Here is a 27,392-nt window from a genome sequence, read left to right as displayed (position 1 = left end):
AATAACCGGATCACTGGAACTGAAAAGTCAACAAGAGCATCATGTTTGGGCTGAAACCGCTCAGGCGAATGGACTTCATGGCGTGATAAAGTTACACAACGCGAGGATTCATTGAGAAGCTCGGGATGGTACTAAACATCTAAAGTAGACCTGATTATTATACACCTATGGGATCTCAAAATTAACAGTTCCAGTGACATTCAGTGAAATTATTCAGTTATTAAACGTATCAGGTTCACATTTCTTCAATAATAATGATATGGATTCGAGGGTAAGGGCAGAGCACGTACCCCTGTGGTTGGGGGTCAAGATCACACACCACACAGTAGGTCTTGTAAGTGTCTTGTAGCTGGGACACAGATTACTGATACATGAGTAAATGTTAATTAAGAAGAGGCAAGAAGTCAAAGGCACACGTCACTGCAAAGGATTCATACAATGTGACCCACTTAGCCTGTCCAGAAGCAAAAAGATTGCTGAGTTTGGAGTCTAGAGGCGTGTCAGATGAGATCTTGGCTGTTGTGTTAGGTGCGTGTTCCTGTTCGGCTTCGGAGCAGCCCCCATTTCCCTGCCTCTCCATTCCCCATATCCGAGTCGTCTTCCCCACTAACACAGCGGCAGTCTGTTCAGCACTAGCTGCTGTGACAGAGAATGCAGGGAGGAGCCCCTAAATGCTTGTCTCTCACCCCTTTATTCCCTGTAAATGAGAGTATGTCTGTTTAATTATGCATCCTAACCGCGGGCCAAGCATTTGTACCTGGCTAATGTTCCCATTAATGACTGAGGAGGTGTAAACGGCTGCCTGGCTTGTGAAGTTTGAGCTACATGCATTCAAATACCACGGTGCCATGTCTACTGAGTGTGTGTGTGTGTGTGGGGTGGCATCCAGTGGGACGGGGGCTGCGATTAATGCTCTGCTGTGGAGACAGTCTCTGATCACTGCTTTAGACGCACCTGCTATATCCCATCGGGGACGTGAACCCACAACCTCACTGGGACTGGACACTGACCCCTGCTCATGTTCAAACTAACAGTGTTTCTGTTACCTTGTCCTCTTAGCTCTGTGCTAAGAGGCATCTCTGTGTCCAGTTCCTTACCCCCCCCTCCCCTTATCTTTATCTCTCTATCTTGCATAAAAACCATGACTCAAATCACTAGGGAAAAATTAGCTTTGCCCATCTAATCGAATCTCCACGCTCTGCTCAGATCTCCCATGTTTTCATCAACTTGGCCCAAACTTCCCCCCCCCAGTGGCTGATGTTTACCGACGGTCCATGAACGGAGCAGCCCATCAGCTTCTCTGTCCCCGACTTTCCCCTTTCTCTGAAAAACACGAGGAGGCCGGTGTGACATTGCTGCGTTCGTGTGGCTGCTCCGTGCTTGTCAGGCCGCGAAATTGTCTGCTGCAAGGTGGCAAATGGAAAATGAGAGAGTGACTGCGGTGCACGCTGGAGAGGTCGGAGGAGTCCACACGCATGTCACAAGGCATTATAAACCGCCGAGACGCTGAGATATAAGAGACAATTTACCCAGAAGCGCTGATGCTCTCGATCCATAACCTCTCATTCCAACACAGACCTTTGTAGAAACAAGCGATCCATTGAGTTCTTAAGGAATCCTTTTGATCTGCTCTTTTCTGCGTCTCGGGTGCTGTACCGATTTCAACAGGATCACTTTATCAAATTGGTTTTCTTGCCACAGCCCAATTCTATATATAGACAGAAGAAAATACAATGTCATCTTTAGGAAGATCTCCCTTCTTCAGCACCAGTCTGCAATGGAAGGATCTTTCAACTGGAATCATTTTTTTTGCTAGATTTTTCAATTAGCATATTTGTTGGCTAATCTGACTGCCATTTCCTCATCAATGTTTCCTCAGCAATTCGGGAATGTTGCATTTTGGGCTAAGATGGTGGGGGGGTGGGGGGTGGTGGTTCTGTCAAAGGTGGCCTGTCAGCGCCAATTCGGTCGGGTCTTCCAAGATAGGCTTTTTGGCCTTTCGTTTCGTGACATTACAGCAGGATTACCTGTAAGACACCTGCAAATGTGTATACTTACACGGCAAGGCGATGAGGTCAGGAGGGTTGGATCACGGAAGGTGGAAGCCCCATTTTATCGCCGCAGCAGCCTGTACTGATCCCCCTCACAAATCCCTCCCTTTCCTCACAGATGATGTCCCGCCATACTTCAAGACAGAGCCGGTGCGGAGTCAGCTGCACCTGGAAGGGAACCGGCTGGTGCTCACCTGCATGGCAGAAGGCAGCTGGCCCCTGGAGTTCAAGTGGATCCACAACGAGACAGAGCTGACCCGCTTCTCGCTGGAGTACAGGTGGGCCTCCCAGAATCCCCTGCTTTGAGCCGCTTGCAAACTCGTGAGTGTCACGCGAGCATTTATGTTAGCTGAAGAACCGCGGAGATAGGCTACTAACATGACCTCCATCTTTCCCTGCCTCCCCCTCTTCTAATCTTCCTCATCTTATCTGAGTCTCCTTACGCTCGGCCCCCGCCTCCCTCCTGATTTTGTGTCTAAGCCCCCCCCCCCGCTATGCTGGTTTCACCAGAAATGCCGTCGCTTGGTCACATGTGAACGCTGTGAAATAAGGCAAGATAAGGGACTTAACTGCTAACACAAAGGTCACAGATGTTGCCAGCAATGAGCCTTCATGTCCTTGGGGCATATTTATTTACTAATTGGGGGGGGGGGCTTTGTTAGGAAAGATAAAATCACTGAATCAGTTCCCCAGTGCCCTTCACACTCTGCCCTTGCCTGTAGGTGGTGCTCTAGTGAGATCCCAGCAATAAACATAAAAACATGCTACTTGGAGACCTGGATCATCATGAACTCAAACACAGGATTGAATAAAACAGTAGTCTAGCATTATGAGCACTGGGCACATACTGCAACACAAGCTACCGGCCATGTTTTGTTAGGCAGTGGGTAAATCTCCTTCTTCATCGCTGTTAAACATCATCAGACAGTTTACAACTATCCCTACTGAGAGGAGGAAGTAGTCCATTTTTGGAATAGACCAGGAGAGAAACAGAAGATGCAGAAGATCGAAAACAGTGTCCTGCCCCGGATCATCAACACTAATGCAAGTTTATGGAAGCACCTCATGAAGAAAGCAGCATAACAGTTCCTCAGCACACTCCACAGAATGGAGAAGCTGGGAAGAATCCCTCGCCCATCCAGCACGTGGCTTCATCCGATGCACTTGTGTCGTTCCACCATCTCCAGCAGCAGAAGTTGTCCCAAGCCGTGCATCTCCATGAACGAGGGAGGCCACGCGCTGTCACCTGCTCCATCACGCCCCACCCCGTGGTTCAGGCCTTGGAGTGGCTGCTGTCGACGTGCCGCTTTGAAATCGTTTCGTTAGTGGTTATGGTTTCGTGACGGTTTTGTACCCAAGTTCGCACTGATGACTCCCGTTTTCCGGCAGGATAAGAGGGATGCTCAGGGCTTCCTAACAAGGTAACAAGCCACGCTATCATCCGGAGGCAGCAAAGTGAGATAATTAAAGAATGTGTGTGATGCGTGTGTGTGTGGGGGGGGGGGGGGGGGGGGGTGCTAGGATGATTCTGCCTGTCTGTTCCGGGGGAGGGGGGGGAGGGGTTGGAAATGTGGAGGGGCTTATAAATCACCCTTCCTCTCAGGTTTTGAAAGTTCACCTGTGAGACCTTGGCATCCCGTTGCTATTTCCAGAACACCAGCTGTGCATGCTCTCTCATAGAGCTGCCCCCCCCCCCTCCAAAAGACTGTATATCTCCCTCAGCAATCTGGAGCAAGAGCCGCGGTTTCTTCTTGGATCTCGAGCACTAGTGTTTTTTGGTGTTTACAAGCCAGGAGCCCACTTCGTACCACCATCGGCTGTGCAGTCACAGTTGCCAGATTTGTAAATGTAATCCTTCTTCACGGGCTGAGCCGTAGCCGCGGTGTCTGTCCTCACCCTCGGGAGCCCATGAGGTCCGACGGGCACCGGAGAGACGTGCAACGGGCACGGTGCTGTGGCTGATGAGGCAGGTCGTGGTGCCTGGCTCAAGGAGTCTGGGATTTCAGAAGCTTGGCAGACAGCTCCGAAGAAAATCAGCAGTTCAAGGCCTTGGAATAATCTCAAAGAGGTGCATTATGAAGCATTAAGTAACCATTGATCTCTCGCTTTTAACTTTCAGGCAGAAAATGCAAAGCTCTTCCCCAGGGCGCCCCTACCTCCGCCCATCTCTCCTGCCTGCCTCCTGTCCTTATCCCAGTCCAGCATCCTCACCCCCGTCACGCTTAATGACGGGACCTGACACCAACTGGCATCCGTGTGGCGCGCCAATCAATCACTGTCTGCCCCTCCCGACTCCAGGAGCCCCTGCTTCCTGTCCCCCTCAAAAGGTTAATCGTATTTATTAACCGTGCGTCGGTGAGCTGAAACTTCATAAAAGTCACTCTGAAGGGCTGATCCAAGAACTCCACCCATCTCGTCCTACCTCCATCGCTCTCTCATTTGGAGTGAGGGGGAGGTCACCGCACCGGACTTGCCCCCGCGATTGTGCTCACTGCCTGCGTGTCGCCACAGCTCCTAATTAGTCCATTAGTTTTAATAGACTTTGCACAAGGGCTAATTTAGCTCACTTGGCTGGAAGTGTACCTCCACTAACTCCTCTGCTCCTATCGCTTGATACCTCATTACCGTCTGGTAATAACAGCTCCTATCGATCTGGTTGTCTGTCAATTTCCTGTCCTCTCTTTCCCTCCCTCTTTCTTCTGTCCATTTTTTTCTCTTCCTCTACCCTTCAAACTAGCCACTTGCCACGGTTACTTCTCACTGCTCGCTACCCTCGAGGCTGAACTTCTGTACTGAATCTCCCAGCTCTCCAGCTTCCATCCATCGGAGATGTTTTTTTTTTGTCCACGTCATTAACATGCAATGCTTGATTATCATCTGTGGGGCCTAAAGGCCTGGTTGGAGAACATCAGGCTTCAGGGGGATGCAGAGTCAGGTTCTGTGTGACCGTCTCAGAGAAAGGACTATAAAAGGCTTCCTCCAGCTTTTATAACCTCTAGGGTGCCCTGACCCTATGAAGGACTCTCATGATTTCCTGTTGTTTTGTGGCTTGATATCTCTCTTCCTCTCCGTGTCACTCTCCCTCGTCCGTGATCCTGTCTGTCGGTATCTCTTTACCTTCTTCGCTGAATCGATTGGCATCCAAGATCGATACCTTTTTAAGGCACTGAGATCGAACCTCAGGTCTGATCCTCATGCCCGGCCTCCTCTCTGTCAATGATATTCAGAGGCAGAGAGATGTTCCTTGCAGAAGTTTGCAGCTTGGAGTCAGAGAGGTCATTAGCCTGTCAGTGAAATCACAGGCAGAGACGGAGCAACAAGTGGTTTATTAAAGGTTCTTCTGCGTTGTTGCCTTCAGTGTGTCCTATTCTTGTGGTGTGAGGACTCGGCGGTTAGCATTTGTACCTTCCGAGGCTGCAGGGTCATATTCAGCCCCGGGTTTGTACGTATAGAGTTTGCACCTCTCCTTCTATATTCAGGTGAAAGACCTATACTTGCACACATTTTCCCCTCCAGCTGTTTTCCCACAAAAATAACTGGTGTTCAGTGAAGGTGCAGGGCTTGAATGTGGTCTGCGTGTTCATGTATGTGAGCCTTCCAGGGTGTAGCACGCCTTAGGTCCTGGGCAGGCTTCGGATCATCACAATCCTGACTGTGTAACCCGGGCACTCAGTATGAAGACCATCTCTGACCTGAGGGTATAGCTAGTCCATTCCTGAGATAATGGGCCTCGTTTTTAGACATGTACGAGCTGCCTGGGGTGACTCTTTAACACCACAGAACAACTGGGCTGAGCCTTAGAGGGAGTCTCGAAATCCAGTATTTCCACCTTGGGCACTCCTGGGACTGCAGTAGTCTGCTTCTGGCCCATTCACCAAATCACAATAAAAAGGATGGAAATGAAAGCCAGCCCCCATGCCATGCTAAACCTCCTAAGCAGTTTGATGGAGAAGCTGGCGAATCAAAGAGCGCGACCGTGGAAACGAATATCCAGTGGACTTTGCTACATGATCCCGATTGTTTTTTGGCTGGTCCTTGGAGGCTATTTAATGGGAACAGTCGTGATATTATAAGGGGGGGGGGGTACAGAGGCTATGAACTACCGCTATGAAGCCCCAGTGTAGCCATCGCCTCGGGTGATTGAGGTGGTGTTTGGTGACTGTGCGCTGCCAAATGGTGAAATTTATGACTCATATCGTCCCACTTTGCAAATTCACAGCGTTTAGACTTGATGCTAAAAGGATGCCCACTGAGAAGCTCCCAGGGATCAGAACACTGGGTTAGCATCGGCCTCCGTGTGCTTGCACATTGTCTCCCACGTTACATACTGTCCCTTGCCGATTAGCAGTCTGACATGACCTCAGACATGTGCTATGTTGGGAAGCTTTTATTATCAGGGCAGTCTGTCCAAACCAGTAATATCATCTACGAGATTCACGATCCATCCAAGAGTAGCTGTTTCAACTGCCGTTTGAATACAGTATGTTTGAGTGCCACCCAGTGGTCGGGGTTAGTAAATGCGGGAAGTAATTCAATGACAGGAGCTTCAAGGTCATTGGGCTGGGGTTTATCTCCTGGTTTACTGGCTAATGCCTGCTACACTCCTATGGTAACATTTCTGACAGAAGGTACCACTGAGGATCCTCAGGTAGATGAAGCAGATGACCTGTTCACATGGTGTTATTCACAATACAGCACGCAGGCACCTTATTCCAGTGGAGCTTCCTTCACCCCCAGGTGTCCTCAACTCAGAGACACAACGACGTCTTCTGCCAACTGCTATGTCCCCATTCTGTCTGCCTCCTAGGTACCTGATCCCCTCTCTGGACCGGTCCCACGCAGGTTTCTACCGCTGCATCGTCCGGAACCGTGTTGGTGCACTCCTGCAGAGGAAGACAGAGGTGCAAGTGGCCTGTAAGTGTGTGTGTGTGTGTGTGTGTGTGTGTGTGTGTGTGTGTGTGTTGGGGGGGGGGCTCTGAGTCTGGGTGGTGGGTGTGGCAGAAATCAAACATCAATGTCACGGGAGTTCTGGACTGATCGCCCAAACTACAAACAAATGAAATCAAACGCAGAGCTCATTCTACCTCACGCTGCATGAACTGGGGCAGCCCCTCCCTCATTCTCCCTTTGTCCTGCCACCTCTTTCTCTCGCCTTTTTATTTTGCCCCCTGGACTGGCTGTTTTGAAGTCAGTCTGCTCTGAAGTCAAACCCCCACCACGTGTGAGGAACTTAGCTTCAAAACTATTTCAGAATCAGAAACAGCATCCTTTCATTTGCCATATACACAAAAGTACAAGGTAGTTGTTTTGTTGCAGATGGTGGTATGAAATATACAGGCATATTAACCAGAAGTCCAAAAACAATAAACAGAATAAAAATAAAAATGGAGGTAGAGAAAATGTGAAAGTGTTGTTGTGAACGAGTAGAATCTTGAAAACACCAAAGCAGCACGGCTGCCTCGCAGAGCACCTTCTGGAATCTTCTTTGGTATATTGGGTCCTGTCCTCACCAAGTCCAATCACAGCACGATTTGCTGTGAACCCCCCAAGCTAATGTGGATTTACAGTGCAGAGTTCCTATGTCCCCCTGCATCCAGCTGCCCTTCGGTCCTGGGGGGGTGGGCTAGCTGAAGGTTAACGGGGGTAGACAGACTTGTATGATTCATCCCCACATTCATGGGTTTGAGTAAATTCCTTATACTTCATTTAGTTTTGCTCCTTCTGAAGAAGCTTGGGTTGTAGGTTCAGACAGGTTCACCTGTACTTCCAGCCAGGAAGCTATTAGCATTAAGTACCCCAGCAGCGGGTCCGGCGTCTTTAACCAGCGAGCCACCTGCGGATGTGGGGGGGGGGCTCACAGGTGCACAGGATCTTCAGAGGAGCAGAGCTTTGCGTTTAATCAGTAAGCCAAACCGAGGCAATTAGGAGTTTGAAAGACAACGTGGAGAGGAGAAGATTAGGCCTCCATCGACCAGGAAAAGGGCAGATCAAAGTGAAGCCTCTAATTTAATTTTGTTAAATACTCCAGCAATATTCCACACCTAGATTACTTATTTATGCATTAAGGGGGGAAAAGACACACCAGTCACAGTCGTTTGGAAACCTTGCACTACGAGTTCAAACCCAAATCAAGGAAACTTTATTCATCTGCCTTCTTAAAAAAAATGCAGCTTTTTATTAGTATTAATTATATTTTGGTTAATTAGCTTTTTGATGAATAATTTACCAGCCGTCTTTGATTTTCACCTCCCGCCACAGTGGTAGCAGATGGAATCCTCTGAATTACCTCAGGAAGAAAAAAACTCATTATGTTCCGCTCTGGCCCCTATCCTTGTTTACGTTAGCTTAGCGTTATGGCTAGCTGCGAAATTAGGCAAGCAGGCTCCGTCCCCCCCCCCCCCATCACATCAGTTCAGGGCAGAAGCCTCATGTAGTGTTTTTGTGCCTGAATCTAGGCCGTTGGGGGATTCTGTTGGGTTGGCCAAATTCCAGTAAGCCAGCAGGCAATTTGCTAGACGCCTGCAGGCATTCAGAGGAGTGTGGGGTCTTCAGTGCATCCGTGCAGGACACCCAGACTGTTCCCTAGTTCAAACGGGCGAATCCCGTTTCCCTGTCGACCTAAACAACAGCTTGCCATTGGATTCTGATTTATTAACTGTACTCCGTGCTGCTGTAGGCACCAAGTTCACCTGAATGAACAAGTTTTAGGGTTCAAGACATTCGCCATCCCCCGAGCAGTAGAACCAGCAGCCTGGTTCCTAAAACACATTCCTTATATCCTCCATATTTGACAGTATCTCGACAGCCCTCTTGCCCAACATGAGACGGCATCAATCAGGTTTGCACAGGAGCACAGGTGCCTGCAAGCACTGTCACTCAGAGGAGAGCAGCGTTTCCACTGCATGGCGGTGTGTAAGTGGTGCTCAGATCCAGCGTTTCCACTGCATGGTGGCGCGTAAGTGGTGCTCAGATCCAGTGTTTCCACTGCATGGTGGCGCGTAAGTGGTGCTCAGATCCTGAATTGTCCACCCCCCCCTTTCCTTTCAGTCATGGGCACCTTCGAGGAAGGCGAGCGGTCCCAGGCGGTGTCGCAGGGGGACGGGGCCATGATCCCAGCCCCACGGATACGCAGCTTCCCTCAGCCACAGGTCACGTGGTTCCGAGACGGACGCAAGATCCCGCCCAGCAGTCGCATGTAAGGCCCCGGTGGACCCCGAGATTTTCCCACTTGTTTCCACGGCAGCATGTTATTGCACCTGGGTGCGTTACCCCAAAAGCATGGTCTCGAACTATGCAAGTATGACACAGGTGTTCCCCGAAACCATAGTTCGAACGAATGTTCGCAAACACTGTCGTTAAGTTGTGTAGTTAAAATTTTAGCTCTGAAGGTGTAGTTAGATGCTTAGTTCCGGGCGACAACTTCATGAATGGTGGAAAATGCAGTCAAAGGAGGGTAGTAAATAGGGTGAAAATATTATTTATCTTGCTGTATCTATTATGTCAAGTGCTTTGAAAATGTAGTTGTAAGAGCTTTATGTTCTTCTCTGTTCATGAGCACGGTATGATTGGAGAGGATGTTGTTTACCCACTTGTTTGTGCTATATGGTAGAATTCCTTACACAGATTAATATATATTTAGGAGTGCACGATTATGACATCGCAATTCCACCGCGGAATATTGTGATATTTATAAAACCAAAAAATACATGAAATTACCTGGAATAAATTCGTGCCAAATGTAATTTATCTAAAAATAGTGTGTCTAGTAAGTTGGTGTCGGGAGTCGTGTCAACAGACGCAAAGCGGTTCTGACAAATGCGGTTTGATTATTACGCACGCAGACATCGCCTTGACGATGCTGAAACGGTTTTTCATTCAGCGCTTATGTACGCACAGTATTAAATGGGAAAAACGTGCAGAAAGCCAGTGACACACAGGCAAATTAATGGCTACAATTAATGAATCACTTCTTAATCATGAGAGCTTTCATGGAAAATGTATATATATTTTTCAAAAAAGTACCAATGCTTGAATTCAAACCCAGGGCGGCATAGGCGAGAACCCTGATATAAACATGTGATTTCCGCTGAGCCATTAATAGGCTGTATGCTGTGGCAGATCAGGAATATATAAGTGTTAATAGTCTGATTAAAATTAAAAACATAAATGTAATTATAGACAGCCGATTTCACCATATTCATTGTAGCCAAATAGCTGATAGTTATTTTTTTTCCTCTACAAGATGTTTTTAATATTATTATTGCTGTTATATGACTAACACGATAAATTAATAATGTAATATGAACTGCTGTATTTAGAAATAATATTACGATGTTTGTCAGTTTTTGCAGGCAACCCGCCATAAGAATCATATTTGTAAACATTGTAGTTCGAACTAGCAGGGTTCAAACTACTGTAGTAATAACAAAGTACAATGGTTTTGGGATGTAATTTAGCTTGAGCTAACATAGTACGATGCATCGTTAACGCTAACTTCCGCCATTGTGGGGGTAACGCAGCCCCGGTCTGCCAGCACGGTGTCTGCTGGCTCTGCAGCTCTCTCACTAGCCTTGGACTGGTACCAGTTCAGTCTAGCACTTTGCCTATAATGACACAGGCTGTCGCCCCCACATATCCCTTCCCCCCCCCCCCCCCCCCCACACGCGCTGTCCTCTCAGTGCGATATCTCAGCCGTTCCCAGCCTGTCTGTGTGTGGGGGCAGAAGCGTCTGTCTGGACACGCCTGGTTTTCAGCAAGGCCAGCATGAACGGTGGTGTGCCAGGAATTTCTGCGGCAGCCCCCCCCGTGCGAGATTCTCCAACTAAAGCAGGTGGAGGTGGAGGCAGGGTGGGGGGTGTTGGTAGTTTTTGAAAATAAGTGGTGATGCAATGTATTACAGCTGCCGGGGAGGAGGGCTGGCCGCTCCACTGCAGCGTCTCACTGTTCCTGACAGATCAAAATGAGTTTTTGGGGTGGTGTGTCAGTGTTTTTTTTTTTTTTTCACTGCTCTGGCAACAAATGAGGAGAAAGAACAGGGAGGGCCATCTGGAAAGATGCCATGTGATTGGTCACTGCCACAAGTAAGAGATCCTGTTATTAGTCATTACTCCAGCATGAGGATGGGGGCCAGGTGCTCTTCCAGTGCTAAACATTTACAGTGGACTGACTAGCTTGACAAATAACTGCAGGATTTTCCTCTCACGATACTCATTGATTTCCGAGCTGGACATCCTCCTTTTCTGCAATCAGATCAGCACCAAAGACCATTAATACAGAGTTGTGGATTCCTCCCCTTCAGGTGAAGGGGTAAGTGGTCCGAGGCGGATTCTGGAGGACCAGATCTCTTCTGCTGGACGGAATGCCAGTATGTCCAGGGGGTGGTCTTCCATTAGCAATCTGTGTTGAGAATGTATCATAAGTGACTGGCCACTGTGGCTTGCAGTGCAGTGGGAGACCTGCAGGTGGCGATACTAAGAGTCAGATGAATCCATGCAGATAATGAGCAGATCCATGGATCCACCTCCGCTCACCATGTTTCGTCTAAAGCCCTATAAAGGACACAGTGAATGCCCACCCCCCACCCCGCACACACACACACACACACACACACACACACACACACATACATTATGCATAATGTGCAAAACTCACCAGCAGGTGGCTTCACACTTCCAGCTCACCCTGGCCAGGGTCACCCAACAGAATCATGAGCAGTTTAAGATGACGGCGGGACGAATAGGGCAACGCCGTGAGTGAAGGGTGCTGGAAGGTACCAGAATCAGAATCAAAATCAGGTTTATTGTGTGTGTGGCACACAGGGCGTTGCCTGTTCCATCCCCGTATCCTGACTGGGGGGGGGGGGGATGCACATTTGTATGTATACCAGGTGTGATTTGACTCCTCCCTGACCTGTCCTGCATGCTACTCTACAGAAACATCTGAAAACCTGCCAAGTTGGCAGGATTTAATTTCAGAGTGACTTGCAGGACTATCTGTCATCCAGTGACATACAGCCAAGAGGAAACTGATAAATGTCTTTGTCCATCTAGCAGAATTATCTCTTCCCTCCCCAGCAGTGTATAGGGATGGATGCCCGCATAATGTCCTGTGCTCCACCACGCATTTGGTATTTATTTACATGTAGCTTAATAATTTGATCACTTTTTTGTGATTTTCCCATTTACTTGGCCAAGGATTTTATCAAGAAAGTCAGGTTTAAGTGTGACTTTCATTGTACAAACTTGACCTCCCCCCAAGGCTCAGACCACAGCTGTCAAATCCATATCCTGGAAATCAGTGCACAGGGGATACAGCAGGGAAAAGCACAGCCAGGAGATCTTAGATTGGGGGAGGGGGCAGACAGGGGCTGGGGTACTGTGGGGCAGGAGGATCATTTTGGGCGACTGTTTTGCCAGTTTGAAACGGTCTTCCATTGTTCCACGGTCTGGTCCTCTGTGGGAATATTTAAATCTGATCCCTCTCTCCTCCCCGGCTGGCAGAGCCCTTCATCTGACCCCCCTCCCCCACCAAAGTTGCCCTCTATCGCTGCAAAGGCTCACTATGCCGCCTTCTCCGCAAGCCGCAAGGTTACTTTGTGCAAATGAGTGCCGGCGATAATATTTTTCTGAAAGAGAAAACCGCTTAATTGAATTTGAACCATGCCACCGGCACCACTGCAAAGGATTCTGGGAGTTGGAAACACAGACAGTAACCTTCACAAAGGCCACCCCCCTCCCCCATGCCATACTTAAGAGGCACATTTCCCAGCAAAAACTCTAAAGGCTAAGCATCTCAAAATTTAAATTTTAAAAGCTAATATTGACGTGGTATAGGCTCCAGACCTCCCATGACCCAGAAGGATAAGCGGTTTGGGCAATGGGTGGATGGAAGGATGGATATTGACACGGAAATTCCATTCTCAAACAGCTAAGAATGAACTTTGAGATGTAAGAAACCCAAAACTGAAGATGTGATCAGCTCAAGCAGTGTCCCATTAGATAAGAAGCCCTCCTCAGTGTTGGGGACACAGTGCTGGGATGATCCAAGGATCTTGCCCTGCCCATGTTCAGCCTGGAGAACATGCTCCTGCGTTTCAACTCTACCGTCATACATTCAATCAGAAATGAGGTGTCAGCCTTTTCGTTTAGCTTAACGAGAGCAGACCTGGTGTTTTATTCAGCCTCTGCTGTGTGCACGAATTAACCTCTGCTCCTGCCCCATGGGGTTACAGTCTCTCTCGCTCTTGTTCTACTAACTGGTTTTTGTCACGGCTGTGGATGTTTTTCACCAGGTACCAGGGGCTTGCGTTCTGCTTACTCACGGAGTTGCTTCGTCAGATCTGCAGGGAAGGGGGAGTGCAAGAAAATTCACAAGCTCCCACATTGAGAAAAATCCTCTCTTGTTCTGCTGGATAATCTCACTGGGAGATGCTGGTTTTTGTCAGGCAGCCAAACATTTTGGAACAGGCCTCAATTTGGTTGATGGAGGAAGCAGCAAGCGGGATTTCCCTCTGGTCGGTAAAGGAATGAAGAATCCTTGATTGTTTATGGATTTTTCACAGATTGGTTAATGAAGATGAGGTAGTGAACATGATAATGTGCTAGGAGAGATACCACATCATGTTGTCCTTCTCCAGCTGAAGAAACATCTCATGCAAGTACAATCATGGTGTCCTCACATAGTTGAAAGAAGGGGAGCATGAAAGCTTTGGCGATTCTAAAGAAGCCCATGAACTTATATTTGGGTTTGATCAACTGGTCAAAGTGGCTTTTAGTGAATGCTGTGAAAGATGAAGTGATGATATTGATAGACATTGAAAGGAAAGACCTTGCATTTCTGAATATGTTTTGGGGATTAACAAAAGCAAAAACATATGGATGAGATAAAGAAATGAATTGACTGCCCAATATTGGTTATGCTTGAATGATTCTTGTCTCTTGTTCAGCCTTCCTCCCTTGTGTCCTTTCTCTCTTGCCCTCTTTGCTGGACTTTATTCTAGACTCTTTTCTGACTTTTCTGTGCTTCGAACTGGGTTCAGATAGGTCACTTGCATAACCACCCCTTACAGAGGCTTCGCCTTTTGGCCAGACACTTGCCTGACTCTTATCTATCACTGTGATCTGGACGTGAATCAAGGAGTATGAAAAGAGGCGTCACCTAGCATTGTGACATTACTTCTCGCTTGCAGTCAAGGCTGTGTAACCCCTCCTATGTGCCGCACTGGCTCATTCTAAAAGGCCCTTTGCAGTCACACAACTCTAAGATCTGTGGGGTCAAAGTTCAGATTGCAGCAGCTTAACTGCCAGTAACAAAGCAGGCCCAGCCTGACTTGCACAGAGAGCAACAGTCCATTCACTGGTGAAGGAGTCTCTAGCTCATCTGAGCCGTGGGCTTTTTCTGAAGCCGTGACTCCATTTTGCAAAAAGCAGGAATCTGTGTGTATGTAAACCTGCAATTATTGGTCCTCTTAGTACGAATGTTTACCCGAATGAAAAGCATTTTCATCTTCAGACCATTACATAATTTTCCCCATTTTTCAGTAGCTTAAAGGGCTGAATAATCAGCTTTTACTCTTATTACTCAGATTTCCAACTCTAGGTAGCTTCTCAAAAAATGAACGGCAGATTAAGACTTCATCCTCTTGTTCTGCCAGATCCAGGGAACTCCAAAAGGCATGGCCCTCTCCAACAACCTTTTAAGGAATTGGGAAAGGTCCATGCTGAAGTTTGAGACGTTATTTACCTCTCTTCTGGCACAAGGGCACACCCTTGGTGTAATTACCTCCGCCGCTTTTTATTGAAAATGATCAGTTAGCATGCTGGCTGCAGACCCAGTGGCCTGTCACTGCATTATGGATTATCTATTACCGTGAAAAGGCACTGCAGATTCCGGGGCCATTTTCTATCCGCCGTCTATCCTTTGGGCTGAACGGTGCTCCTTTGTGGAGCCGCACTTGTTTGGACCCAGAGTGAGCATGAGGAACATGTTGGCCTCGGTCCGGGTTCCCAGTCTACCACTGAGTTGGTTTCACACCCTTTCTCACACACAGCTGGGGCTAATGGAACAGCAAACGGGTTATTGCCCAAGATCCCAGGAGAAGAAGCTGGCGGATCTTTCTGCCTTTAATAACCCGACTTGGCCTCTGGTTCTACTTCATTTCAGCAGAGTGCCCTGCGCTAGATTGGGCTAACAGAGGCGGGCGAAATTGATTCCCTGGGTCAGGTTTGTGCGGACGTTTATCCCACATCCTGCCTGCAGGCCACTTGCCACGTGTGACACCCACCCTCCTGACCAGGGGGACACAGTGTGTATATGAGGGGGACATCTGTGAAAAGCCCATTAGCTGGAGGGTAATGGAGGTCCGCTAGATGGGAGAAAAGTGTTCTTTCTGGAGGGAACAAAACCCTATGGCAAGAAATCCCACCATCAATTCAGTCCTCGGAAATGACCCATCCCTCATTTCATGTCAACACGATGCCATGTAACTATTAAACCATCCTCACAAACACACACACCCATGTGTGGACATACACTCTCACACGAGTAGGGGGATCAGCCCCTAAATATCCTGACCTAAATCACTTGCTCATTCACCCCCACCTGCACCAACTTCCCGACCCCTTGACAAAATAAACAGGCACGAAGCACAGTTACAAATGGAGATGCCGGCTTCCCATGCTCAGCACAGACTGCTGTTTCAGCTACTTCTCTCAAAATAAATTTTATTTAGTTCCTGTGTCCTGAAAAACAATGGAGGCAAAAAAACAAAAGCCAGCATTTTAATTTGCGGAGAAAAATGCATTAACAGGTCGCCGTGTGACGCTGCCCAGATATCCTGGCCCACGGGCCATCACGAGTGACCAACCGCGGCCACGTCCCGCCTTTACTTTTCGCCTACCCCAGGCAAACTTCCCGCCTCGTGGCCTCCAGTTCGCCAGCTCTGTGACCAGACAGATCACAGGCAGAAACAGAAACGTGTTAAAAAGCCATTCGTGGTTTCTGCCGTCAGATTACCGACAGATTATGATGGAGGTGAAGGAGAGGAGGGAGAGAAGGAAAATGAATGGACAAGGAGGGCATACATCAAACCCACGCCTGGTGGCGCCCATCACCAGCCACCGGCCTCCCTCCTCATTCATCTTTAAACTCTACCTTTCTTCACCCCTCCTCCAGCCCGACCTCCATCTATTTCATTTCCTGCCAGTGTTGTGCTCCTGTTCAGCTCCATGTTGTGCTCCTTTTCCACCATCACTTAACACCCCCAGCCCACATTCTTACACCCCCACCAGGCCTCCTTCCACCCCCCTACCCCACGCCTACATGTTGACCCCACGTCATTTCACCTAAAAAAAATTGCCCACATTCCCCACCACGTTCTCATCCGACCCAGACCCCTTGTATCCTTCTTGCCCTCTGCAAAAATCAGCAGATCCTATGGGACAGTTTTTCCAATTTATTTTTTCTGTGAAACGGCCGCATGATTTTATGTGCTTTGATCCCTGGAAGCCATTGATTTCAGGAGTGTGGGCGATGTGCAGGACGTCCGCAGTAAATGTTTAAAAAGGTCTCCTTCAGAATCGATAGCCGGGTGGAGGGAGAACAGTCAGCAGGGAAGCAAATTGAATAAACTGGACAAAAACCCATCCCCGTTCTTCCAGTGTGTGAATAATTAACTACACAACACACACTTACCAGCCACTTCCATGTGAATGCAGGAGTGTGTGTGTGTGTGTGTGTATGTTTTTATTTGTGACGGGTGTCTAACTGAAAGTGTACACGTTAACATCTCTGTGACGTTTGTGTGGGTCTTCGTGTATGTGTGCTTGCATTCAGGCATGCCTGTCCATGTGTATCTTCATGGGTCCTTATGTGTCTGGCAGTGTTCCCCTGGGACCCAGTCCTTCTCCTGCACAGCTTCATTAGTGGCTTGGATGGCCAGTCAGGCAATTAAGAACGGAGGTCCATCAAGTCACCTGGCATTAACACACTTGCTGTGGACAGAGGAAGAAGCCATTATTTATCAGACACTACCAACTTGTCATATTTGTAGAGTGGTGAAATTAAATATTTACTATTGGATTATCAAGCTGGCCTCTTCAAATCGCCCCCCCCCCCCCCCCCCCACCGCCACTACTCCAAAAACGCAGTGAGAATCCAAAATGATGATCCCCATCGAAGACTTTTGATGAAAGGCCTTTGGTGATCTGTGGCATTTGTGTAGGACTGTTCGGCAAGTGGACTGAGCTGATCTGAAAAAAGCCTTGATGATATCGCTCTGCCAGCATGCGGAAACTCTTAGGGAGTAATTGCTGTTTAAATAGAGTCTCTATAGAGGCACGCTCTCGGCGTCAGACACTTAAATTCTCATCTTTTCTTTCCAGTAGCATTCCGCTTCCAGACGGAGAGAGCTTGTAATTATCAGGAAAAACGGCAGCACGTTAATTTGCAACCGGAAAGGACAGCACTGTGCGATCACGCTTATCTCCTGGAAAGACCCGGATATTTGACCCCATTTTGGATGAGTTGAGCCAGTGAGATAGGTGGAGATGACATTGGCCACTGAAGGAGGAATAAAGGGCTACAGACTTTTAAATCTCGCCGATTAAAGCGTTTTATCTTGTTTCTGCTAATTACTCAGCCGCCATCTCTCAGCTCCCACTGTGAAACAAGGGATTTTTCTTTTGAATACGAGGGGTGATCTTTCTCTATTAGGCATTTATAAGCTAATAAACAACAAGGGGCTGCTTTCATTAAGCACCCTGGGTGACGGGGAGTGGAGTTTGTGCAAACAGCAAGTGGTATGTAGGTGTCAGTCAATCAAAAAATCAACAGATCCATCAGCATCATTAATGTGGACTTTGTAGTGTGCACTTTGTAACGTGCACTTTGTAGTGTGCACTTTGTAACGTGCACTTTGTAACGTGCACTTTGTAGTGTGCACTTTGTAACGTGCACTTTGCAGTGTGCACTTTGTAGCTTGCACTTTGTGACGTGCACTTTGTAGTCTGCACTTTGTAGCGTGCACTTTGTAATGTGCACTTTGTAGTGTGCACTTTGTTACATGCACTTTGTAGCGTGCACTTTGTAGTCTGCACTTTGTAATGTGCACTTTGTAGTGTGCATTTTGTAGCTTGCACTTTGTAACGTGCACTTTATAGTGTGCACTCTGTAATGTGCACTTTTTAGCATGTACTGTTAACAGTGCCTTTGTAGGCTTTGGATAAAATTGCAAATAGGCTAGTATGTCACGTGCCTTTATCACAGCTGACATCATTGACCTGGATCTTGGTGCCTTCTCAGTACATCCAACATGGGGATAAGCAGCAGAACCCTTATTGCCCCTAGTTACCCAGCAGCTAAGACCAGCACATCCAGTTGATCCTGTGGGTGAGGACTGACACCTGCATTCTCCCCCTCCAGCGCCATCACCCTGGACAACACCCTGGTGATCCTGTCGACCGTGGCCCCAGATGCCGGCCACTACTACGTGCAAGCGGTCAATGACAAGAATGGGGAGAACAAGACAAGCCAGCTGATCACACTGTTCGTCGACAGTGAGTGCTACAGGGCACACACACACACACACACTCTCACACACACACATGCACACACACACACACACACACACACACACACATTCATGCTTTGTGCAACCTGTCCCTTCCCTCCACACCTTTCGAAGCTCAGATCTGGAGACTCTTGTCCCTAAGAACAGAAAATTAGTCTTAAACACAGGCAAAAAGCCCACAGCACCTAGCAACATAGTTAACCTTCCTTGTGAAAAAAACTAGTCTTCCCCGGTGCATGGAGACAGACCACCTTGGGCAGACCAACCATGAAAGAGATCTAGACTGGGATGGAGACAAACGAGGTCCTGGCAAGGCTGCCTCGCGGGGACTGCCCGACTTCCACATTAGCCTGAAGGGGTGAGGTCTCCAAAGCTTCCATGTGAACCAAACACTCCAACTCCAAAACTTGCCCTGGGAGGAGAAAACCTTCCTCCCTCATCTTCCCTCTGCAGCCGAAGGGACACGTGGGTACGTCAGCATAGCCCCCGACAAACGTACTGAGGCAGTAAAAAAACATGGCTTAATGGACAAATCTCACATGGAGGTTCTGGCTAAATGTCTCCCTCTTTATCGAGTTTAATCTGCTTTTGTTGGTGCTTTTTTTGGAATTTGAAGGTTAAATTCTTGGCAGAACACGCAGAGTTTGACAATTAAAGTGTTTTAAATAAATCTGATGAGAAACAGACACACATCGTTACACACACATATATGCTCACGCACACACACTTTTGATGAATGTATTCGTGAGGCAGGGATTGAGGAAAGAGAGGGCAGAGAGTGAACTTCCCAGCTAAATAAATGGCCGTTTAATGTAGTATACCATCTCAAGGAGAGAACTGCCGCAGGAGAGGGTGGCACTGGGGGGACAGGCGGAGAAGGGAGGCAGCAAAGAGGAGAGGCAGAGCGAGCGGGATCGGGCGATGGAGCATTCATTAGGCTGCTGTGCCTCACGTTGACTCACACATAATTAAATTGCTTATTATTTTACCACCAGGAAGCTATTTGTTCAGGCTCATGTCCTCTGCATGGACAGCGGAAGAAAAATGTGTATGCAGCCCGTCTGTAAATTCAGAGGTGTTTATCAGCGCACCCCTCAGCCCCGGCCCGGCTCCAGCGTGGTGAGGCTGGCGAAAGACTCAGGCCCCGCCTCCTGCTCCCCCGAAAGGAGGAGTCACTCCTTAGGACTCACTTGATTCTGAGTCATGGCTCAGCAGTTCCGTCTGCCTCGAGGCTTCAGGGAAAGGTGGGCCCTGGCACTGGCAAGCCGATGAGCCCCTTGTCACTTTGTGCTTTGGTGTGAACTGCAGTCCCTCTGAAGTTAGACGGGAAGAGGCGAGTTACGGGAGATATTTTCTCTCTGTCTTTCTCTTGCTTGAGGCTTCCCCTTTCTTCCCTCTCTTCTCCTCTTCATCTCTCCCTCCTTCTGTCAGTAGCATGAGGCGAGCAGCCCACAGTGCAGGAATCTGTCATGAGGAATCACATGGGCTGTGGTATTCATGACAAACCGCGAGGCCCCTTCTCCCGTAGATGCCACTAAGCGGACATCACTCACGGTGGATCGATAGCCTCCCCTGGCCCGGGCAAAATAATGGGTAATAGAAAATGCTGAATAATAAATTGCCCCTCCCCCATCTCCTGATCCAACCCGACCTGACTGATGGTTAAGAAAGCAGTCAGGGTGCATGAGGAGAAGGTCCACTGCGTTCCAGGAGATCAATGATGATCATGTGATCCTGAACCTCAGAACATTCTCTGAATGGGTTCAGATAGTTCCTGTGGACATCTGAAAGACGGTCCAGTTGGTGAGAGTCCCTGGGGGATTTATGTAGGATGGTTATAGATGTTAAGAATCGTCCTTGCGAGTCGGACTTTGTCACGCTCCGGAGGATGACTCATACCATGCAGGCTGGAGCGAGCAGATTCCCAGCTGGTGCCACTGAAGTTAGAGCCTGTATATTTGTGTGGATGAGACTCTACTCCTAGTTGTCCGCCCTACTGAATATTGTCCTCCCACAGTGCTGTGTATCTGCATCGAGCTGTCTGTCACATGCACATTGTCATGCTGAGGGCGTACAATACACGAGTAAGAGCCCAGCCAAGACGGGCACTTCAGACAGCGTCCTGCTGCTTTCGAGAGTTCTGCAAAGAGTAACAGAAATGATTCTGGCCTTGAGGGGCCGGAATATAAGGAAAGTTGAGAAATTCGAAATAATCGTTAGTCTGAAGCATAGGGAACAACAGTGAACTCTAGGTCAACAGCTTCAGCCACTTCAGTGTGAGAAGCGATTCCAAAACAAATGCTAACTAGTTGGCAAGGGGCAGGGAGCTTTTTGGAATACGCCATCAGATAGGGTGGTTGGAGGTTGCTTCCAGTCAAGTCAATCTGAATGACCTCATCTTGTCATTAAAGCTTCCAGGGTTCCGGACCTTTTGGAGTGCAGTTCCTCCATCAGCTGAGTCAGCATCCTTCCCAAAAAGCTGATCCACGGAGTGCTTTCACGCTTGTCCTTGTAATCAGTTACATGTCTGCAGTATGTGTGACTCGAAACCGAAAAAAAAACCTTTAAAAGATCACTATTCCCAGACGAGAGCTCGGCTTTACTTGGCCAGGCTCCCCTGGAGTCTCGATTTTCTTATCCTAAACTTGTATACTTGTTTACATGAGTGACAAAAATACTCACGTTTTTTCCTGGTTCTCCTCTGGCGTGGCTGTTAGAGAACGGGTAACTGTGGCTGCACAGCAATTTCTCGACATGATGGCAAGCAGTTTGCTGTGGAAATGAGGTCAAGTGAGACCACGCTTTGTCCCAAAGCAGACACAGCACAGGAGCGCGGTCCGGTCTCCCAGTAATGGCTGTTTTGGCAGTGTGTCTCCCAAGGAAGCACTTGCTCTATTCCTTCATGTGATGAAGGTCATACGTACAGCACATAGCCGATGGATGTATAGAGCAAACTCGTAGAATAGTGTGGAGCTGTTTGTGCGTGCAGGAGTTTACTTGATCTTTCCAGGGACATTTCCAGTAAAATGTATGCATACAAATAGTAGCATTTCAAAAACAGGTACCGTGGGCTGGTTTCAACAAAAAAAAATGTCAACTAATTTAGCAAACTTGTTTTTTTTTCTGGGGGTGGGATTATGACTCATTAATTGCTTTAATAAACATTAAAATAAGAGTTAAATAGAGCCTGTAGGAAATATGCTTATATGCTTGCGGTTTTTTTTTTTTTTTTTTTTGCCATGTAAGTCCTGTTTTCCTGTTTATTCAAATACATTTTTACAGTGGTATCCTTCGTTTTGTCCTTAGCACACTTTTTTAGTACACTTTACACTTTGGAAAACACTGTATACACTTCCAATATGAACCATTGCAGAGCGAATCAAGAAGAATCTCATCTGCAAAACAAAGAAGTTTTGGCTCCCCCTGTTGGCAGGGAGGACACATAGCGCCAAGGCTATACTGTTGGGCAGTCACACTAATGTAACCAGAGGTGGGTCAGGTGTACGAGTGGAAAGGTGGTGACTTGGTATGGGAACATTGTGTTTGAGACAGTCTTGCTCATCATTCTTTAGCTCACCACAACCCCGCAGGAAACCTTTCCATCGCCCCAAAAGCCACTGTCGTTCGCAAGCATGTGAATGCTGCCCCCCCGACTCAGAAAACAGCCTAGTAATGATACACATGCTGTCTAATGGCCATTAGTGGCAGGTGCTGAGCGCTGACCTCTCACCTGAGCCTGAATATGCAGTCATCTCATGTGCTGGGTGTGCGGGGGCAGCGGCAGGGGCTGGCGGACAGAAAGGCGGCCACACGGGGTAGCTGGTGGGGGCACCAAATTGTGAATTAACAGAGCACATTTCTCCGAGACCAGGTTGGACAACATAGCGAGTCCCACTGGCTGCCTTTATCACGGTCAGCCTGCCGCTCTGCACCATCTTGCCTGAAGCCGTGACCGAGCTGAGGTTCGGGCCACGTGGCATCCTACTCAGGCCTGGTACCATTCACCTGGCATCCCCCTTGCCCAGCCCCTCTGCCCCCCTGTTACCCTGTCAGCTGAACCCTGTCACTTACACATACATCTGTTCACTCAGAAGACTGCAGCACTAGGGAATATTATCCCACAGATACACACAGACCTTAATGGGCTATCGAAGCGCATATATATTGGACAGTTTCAGCACACAGACACATACACAGATAGACACATACATACATACACTCACACACACACACACACATACACACACACAGACACATACACAGATAGACACACACATACATACACTCACAGACACACACACATACGCAGACACACACATACGCAGACACACACATACACACACACAGACACATACACACACACATACGCAGACACACACACGTCGCAGTCACAGATTTTTATTAAATTGAGGTTATGTGTCTGGGGATCAAGAAAATGTTACAGAAAGTTACAGGTTTTTAACACTTTGTGGGGAAATCAGATCCTTACAAAGTAATAATTACAAACACGCACACACACACAAACGCACACAGAAACACAAACACGCACACACACACAAACGCACAGAGAAACACAAACACGCACACACACACAAACGCACAGAGAAACACAAACATGCACACACACACATAAACGCACAGAGAAACACAAACACGCACACACACACAAACGCATAGAGAAACACAAACACGCACACAAACATACACAGGTTTTCACACTTTCTTCCCTTGTTTCCTGGAAGATGTGGGGGGGCCCGCAGATCCCATCGCCCCCACCATCATCATTCCTCCCCGGAACACCAGCGTCGTGTCCGGGACTTCAGAGGTGACCATGGAGTGTGTGGCCAATGCCAGGTGGGTTCCGGCCTCCTTTATGGGGCACAGATGTACATGCTGGAGCCGGTCCTATCTCCTAATGACTCCTGAAAGCCACCTTCTGGAGTCACCGTGAAGAGCAGCCATGTATAACACGCAAAGCGGCCTAGCGCCAATTAACGTAGCACCGACGGCCGGCCGGTTTGACAGTCTGACGAAGATGGACTTGACAGCTCGGTGCCCAGCGAAGGTCCATACGGTGTAGTGAGGGAGGTCAGGAAACAGTTCTGCTCCGTGAATGCTGAGCGTTGTGGTGGAGGAGGTGGGGTGGCCACTTGGTACATGAGGTTAAACAAACAAAACAAGACCTAACTTAGCCTAGCCTAGCCTAGCTTAGCAGAACCTAGCCTAAGAGAGCTTGCAACAAACGATGTATAGCAATGTGCGGCAACAGGGAGGCAAAAAAGATACTACATGTGGATCGAGCTAACCTAGCTACAGCCCAGAAAGCTGCTTCAGAACAACAACTGCTGCGTATCCCCCTCCTCTCCCCCCCCCTACCCTTTAGGCCGCTCATCAAGCTCAGCATCACCTGGAAGAAGGATGGCACCTTGATCAGCAGCGGCCTGAGCGACTTCAACCGCAGACTGACCATCATCGCCCCTGTCGTCAGCGACTCTGGCTTCTATGAGTGTGAGGCAGTGCTCCGCAGCAGCAGTGTGCCGTCGGTCAGCTCCGGGGCCTACCTCCACGTGCAGGGTACCACCCGCCGCCCGCTGTTAGCGCCACTTATAGTTTGTGGATGGAACTGCAGGCCTCTGCATGTACTGAATATATTGTTTCCTTTGTAATGTTAATGCAGGTAGATATATGAACGAGGTATTAAAGGCTCATTTTCACAAAGAGGCTTATGGACTTGTTTGGCATAACAATTAAGAAAGTTTTTAAGAGCTTTAGATGCCGTAAATGAATTTAAGCTTGTAATGAGTTTTCGGTTGAATAGCCAGTTACTGTTTTCCCTGACTGATATGCGGAGGGAATATCAGGAGAGAAATTTCACACTTTGCAGTCTAATTCTGTTTTATAAAATAAGCTTTTTGGATGCGTGAGGGATTGGGGGCGTGCTCCAAAGAGAGGGGGCTCTTCTCAGACTGATGGCAGGCTGGTGTCTGACCCGGTACAGAGCCGCCGCAGTTCATGAAGGAGCCAGAAAGGCACATCACTGCGGAGATGGAGAAGGTGGTGGACATCCCGTGCCAGGCGAGAGGTGAGTGTGTCTGTGGGTGTGTGTGCCCACACATGCATGTGCATGTCCCACCAGTCCTGCTTACTTACCCCCTACTTCTGTCCCCCCTCGGTCAGGTGTCCCGCAGCCTGAAATCGCTTGGTACAAAGACGCCGCGCCCATCAGCCCCGTGAAGACGCCCAGGTACCGGGTGCTGGCGGGGGGCAGCCTGCAGGTCAACGGCCTTCTTCCGGATGACACCGGAATGTTCCAGTGCTTTGCTCGCAACCCTGCCGGGGAGGTCCAGACCAACACGTACCTGGCAGTCACCAGTAGGTCCCCCCCCCCCCCCATTGTAAATTGTCTCCCCCCTCCCTGGACTGATAAGTTGCTGGGTTTGCAGCACCTCAAGTGAGCCAGCGTGAGCAGTAGCTGAACACCATGGAGTCGTGATTCACTTGGGTTTTGCCAGAAATTGAAATGTCTTAAAAAAATATTTCCTTTCCCCTGATTCCCATGTCTGTCAGGTGCGTCTCCTGTCTGGATGGGATTCTGTGTGCATGGGGGAATTTCGTGACTCGATTGTGTGTGTATATGTGTGCGTGTGTCTGTGTATCTGTGGGGACCACCCTCGTTCCCTCTCCCTGCCTCTCTCTCTCCCTGCCTCTCTCCTGCATGCACCTTACCTAAGCTCCTTTGCCCAGGCATAGCCCCCAACATCACGGCAGGACCCTCGGACAGCACGGTCATCGATGGCATGTCTGTCATCCTGCACTGCGAGACCTCTGGAGCCCCGCGCCCCGCTATCACCTGGCAGAAAGGTGAGAGATGTGACCCCTCCCCCCCCATGTCGTGGCAATGCTTTGAAGGTCGACATAACAAATACCATGATCTGCTCACCAGAGCCCTGACATATTTTTAACCCCCCACACCCAGGCGAACGTGTCTTGGCCAGTGGCTCGGTCCAGCTGCCTCGCTTCACACTGCTTGAGTCTGGGAGCCTCCTCATAAGCCCCGCCCACATCTCGGATGCCGGTACCTACACCTGCATGGCCAGCAACTCCCGCGGCATTGACGAAGCCTCTGCTGACCTGGTGGTCTGGGGTGAGGGGCCACTGTATTCTGTGTAGAGTTTTTCTGTTTCCTGCTGACACAGCCCTCTGAGCCTCTCTCACCATCCTGTTCCCAGCTCGAACCCGCATCACCAGCCCGCCTCAGGACCAGAGTGTGATCAAAGGCACAAAGGCCACCATGACCTGCGGGGTGACCCATGACCCCAGCGTTACCATCAGGTAAGGGGGCCACCCTTTTGCTTGTCCAGCTGCCCCCCCCCCCCCCCGCAGGCCCCCAGGCTCACAGGCCGCCCGCCACCATCACCCTTTGGTGTCACTGGGACGCAGCTGCTGTGCCGCCGGAGTCCGCGTGTGATTTATTTGGCTGCACTGGGCCGTGCTGGATCCGCTCGCTGATTCGGTAAGGAGTAAATGACGAAATGAAAGAGTAATGGGCCCGGACACCATCTTTCATTACAAACAACGGTAAGGCGATTAACCGCAGAGCACCTACAGCTGCAATTAATCATCGTGCGGCAGCCTGCACGCGCGCGTGTGTGTGTGTGTGTGTGTGTGTGCGTGTGTATGTGGGCGCATGACAGGGAGCCGCGGAAGACAGAGAGCAGCTCGGCACTCGCCCGTCTGTTCCCTCGTCTGGAAAATTCATCCAAACAAATGGGGGGGGGGGCAGGACATTTTAAGGCCTTTCGTTTATTTATTTATTTCGTTAGTTTTTCTTTCAGATATTTTAATCTAGAGGACACTACAGTCTTCATTACACTAAAAGCAGCTACACTGAGGATAAATACAATGAACAGAGCTATTCTGAGCATGATTACACTGAACACAGCTATTCTGAACATCATTACACTGAACACAGCTATTCTGATTCTGAACATAAATACAATAAACAGAGCTATTCTGAGCATGATTATACTGAACACAGCTATTCTGTGCATGATTATACTGAACACAGCTATGCTGAACATCATTACACTGAACACAGCTATTCTGATTCTGAACATAAATACACTGAACACAGCTATTCTGAGCATGATTACACTGAACACAGCTATGCTGAACATCATTACACTGAACACAGCTATTATGATTCTGAACATAAATACACTGAACACAGCTATTCTGAGCATGATTACACTGAACACAGCTATGCTGAACATCATTACACTGAACACAGCTATTCTGATTCTGAACATAAATACAATGAACACAGCTATTCTGAGCATGATTATACTGAACACAGCTATGCTGAACATCATTACACTGAACACAGCTATTCTGATTCTGAACATAAATACACTGAACAGAGCTATTCTGAGCATGATTACCCTGAACACGGCTGTGCTGAACATGAATACAGTGAACACAGCTATTCTGATTCTGAACATAAATACACTGAACAGAGCTATTCTGAGCATGATTACACTGAACACAGCTATGCTGAACATGAATACATTGAAGACAGCTACTCTAAGCATTGAGCAACTGAAGGTAAGCAGTTGTCTACAGTGGGGGGAGTGTTTGAGTGATAGGTGGAAGGTGTGGGATCAGTAACTGCTTAGCATCAAGTCAGTCTGCAGGTTACAGAGGGGGAAGTGTTTCTAATGGCTTCAGCTCAGGGGGAAGAAACTGTCCAGGTGACGTTTGGCTTTGCAATGACC

The 27,392-nt window shown here is 48.5% G+C and overlaps 1 protein-coding gene across 2 annotated transcripts in view; it reads left to right on the top strand.

Moving 5' to 3' along the window:
- The window catches only part of sdk2b (sidekick cell adhesion molecule 2b), a 168,607-nt gene that overhangs the window by 96,402 nt on the left and 44,813 nt on the right, over positions 1 to 27,392 (top strand). For both annotated transcript variants that reach the window (XM_049015168.1, XM_049015167.1), the window contains exons 2-12: positions 2,170 to 2,329; positions 6,859 to 6,965; positions 9,099 to 9,246; positions 18,471 to 18,604; positions 23,361 to 23,472; positions 24,002 to 24,192; positions 24,617 to 24,700; positions 24,796 to 24,990; positions 25,363 to 25,479; positions 25,595 to 25,762; positions 25,848 to 25,950. In XM_049015168.1, the coding sequence (XP_048871125.1) occupies positions 2,170 to 2,329; positions 6,859 to 6,965; positions 9,099 to 9,246; positions 18,471 to 18,604; positions 23,361 to 23,472; positions 24,002 to 24,192; positions 24,617 to 24,700; positions 24,796 to 24,990; positions 25,363 to 25,479; positions 25,595 to 25,762; positions 25,848 to 25,950 (1,519 nt within the window). The remainder of the gene's footprint in view (positions 1 to 2,169; positions 2,330 to 6,858; positions 6,966 to 9,098; positions 9,247 to 18,470; positions 18,605 to 23,360; positions 23,473 to 24,001; positions 24,193 to 24,616; positions 24,701 to 24,795; positions 24,991 to 25,362; positions 25,480 to 25,594; positions 25,763 to 25,847; positions 25,951 to 27,392) is intronic.

The sequence above is a fragment of the Brienomyrus brachyistius genome, chromosome 5 (genome assembly GCF_023856365.1).
Source record: "Brienomyrus brachyistius isolate T26 chromosome 5, BBRACH_0.4, whole genome shotgun sequence".
Lineage (NCBI taxonomy): Eukaryota > Metazoa > Chordata > Actinopteri > Osteoglossiformes > Mormyridae > Brienomyrus > Brienomyrus brachyistius.
This window is presented reverse-complemented; position numbering and strand designations above follow the sequence as displayed.